This window comes from Aplysia californica, unplaced genomic scaffold (genome assembly GCF_000002075.1).
Source record: "Aplysia californica isolate F4 #8 unplaced genomic scaffold, AplCal3.0 scaffold00067, whole genome shotgun sequence".
Classification (NCBI taxonomy): domain Eukaryota; kingdom Metazoa; phylum Mollusca; class Gastropoda; order Aplysiida; family Aplysiidae; genus Aplysia; species Aplysia californica.
In genome coordinates, this window is record NW_004797337.1 from 902,914 (window position 1) to 904,455 (window position 1,542).

At 41.4% G+C, this 1,542-nt stretch overlaps 1 protein-coding gene across 1 annotated transcript in view; it reads left to right on the top strand.

Annotated features, from left to right (window-relative positions):
• Positions 1-1,542, top strand: part of LOC101854071 — a gene marked incomplete in the record, with an annotated part of 44,381 nt that overhangs the window by 40,797 nt on the left and 2,042 nt on the right. The window contains 1 exon segment of the mRNA XM_013079874.2: positions 834-1,054. Coding sequence (XP_012935328.2) covers positions 834-1,054 — 221 coding nt within the window.

The window sequence follows — 1,542 nt, forward strand, 5'->3', positions numbered from 1 at the left end:
GTTGATGAACATCTGGGGGCTCTCAATATGACCTAGAGGTTAAAGTGTTGGCCTCTCATTCAAAGGTCCCGGGTTCGAATCCGGGTAGCGATCGAAAAATTTTCTTCTCTAAAAGTGTCTCCTTTCACCTCCTCTAGCAATGTTTTGTCGTCTGCTTTCGTCTCCTCTTTCTGCCCCCACCCTTCACCTCTTTTGCCCCCTCCTCTGGGCTCCTGACTCTTTCTGCAGCCTTTCTACTGCTACTCCTTGGCTCCTTCTTACTTGTCTTTCAGCCACACCCCTGATTTCTGATAGGAAAGATCTACACCTAGCCTTCTCGGACAAGGGCTTAAAAATCTCGGTGGGCCCATGTGCAAGTTGCGCACGTTAAAGATCCCTTGGTGGGCTAAAATCGATACGAGTAGACTTCGGCGCCACCCGCGAAAAATTCAAAATTTCCTACCAACTGAAAATGTTTAATATGTCCCGCGCTCATATGACTTTATGCAGTTGCGAGCGCCGTAAAACACTTACCAAAAAAAAAGAACATCTTAAACGTCTGCGTTCCTGAACAAGGCTTAAATCTTAATTTTACGCCATCTGAAAACAATTCAGACTGTTTAAACACTTAACTCACTTAATTTTCTGCGCTGCCAGAATTTTTACTTCTCACCGTGGACAGAATAGGTTTACGTTGATACAATAAAATATCAAAAAAGGGGCCTTGTGAATTCAATCAATTATGTTTTTGTGTAACCAAAGTGACATAAGATGTTCTTTATGTCCACACCCAAGCATTGTTTGAAAAACATCCTTCCTTAAAACCAAATCTCGTCCCCCTCTCCCTTTCACAGACACAGTGCACAACACCAGCTACGTAGACTACATCGCAAACAGATTTGTAGAGGTCAAGAATGTGGACATTTCACCCTACATCACTTCCATTGAACTGCCAGAAGAATACAGCAACGCCATCTACAGCGCTAGAGACTCCGCAGTGTCCGGTATGAAGGACTTGTGGGAGCGACCAGAGATCGACATTGTCAGGGGAAATCTTAACAAAGTCTACCAGCAGGTGAGATTTAAGAACAATATCCGTGTCTTTTACATTTCTATTTTGTTAATATTACGTTGAACTTTAGTGGTTCTGTTACTTTCGGTTTCAAAACTTGAAGAAGAGCATAAGTGTCGATGTTGTATCTCAGGCCAGAGTTTTGCAAAGACCTGGTTGAATTGCCGATAAGATAGTGCACATACTTTTTTTTATACATTCTCACTCTCAGGAGTGACTTTGACTTTGCTGGAGAAGATAAAGAGCCCCCACACTAGAAGAGACCAAGTCATAATTACTTTTCTATTTTGCTTTCCACCCAAAATAATCGACTTTCATTTCATTTTTTCCTCTGGTCAGTTCTCATCCATTATCATTAATTCTACCATTCTTTCGTCTTTAGTGCAAGTTCTTAAACCTCACTTGTTTTAAATTTGTGTACCCTTTTGCAGCTAAGCTTACTGATTTCTTTTCTACTTTTACATTAGAACAAGTATCACTTCTCACTCCCC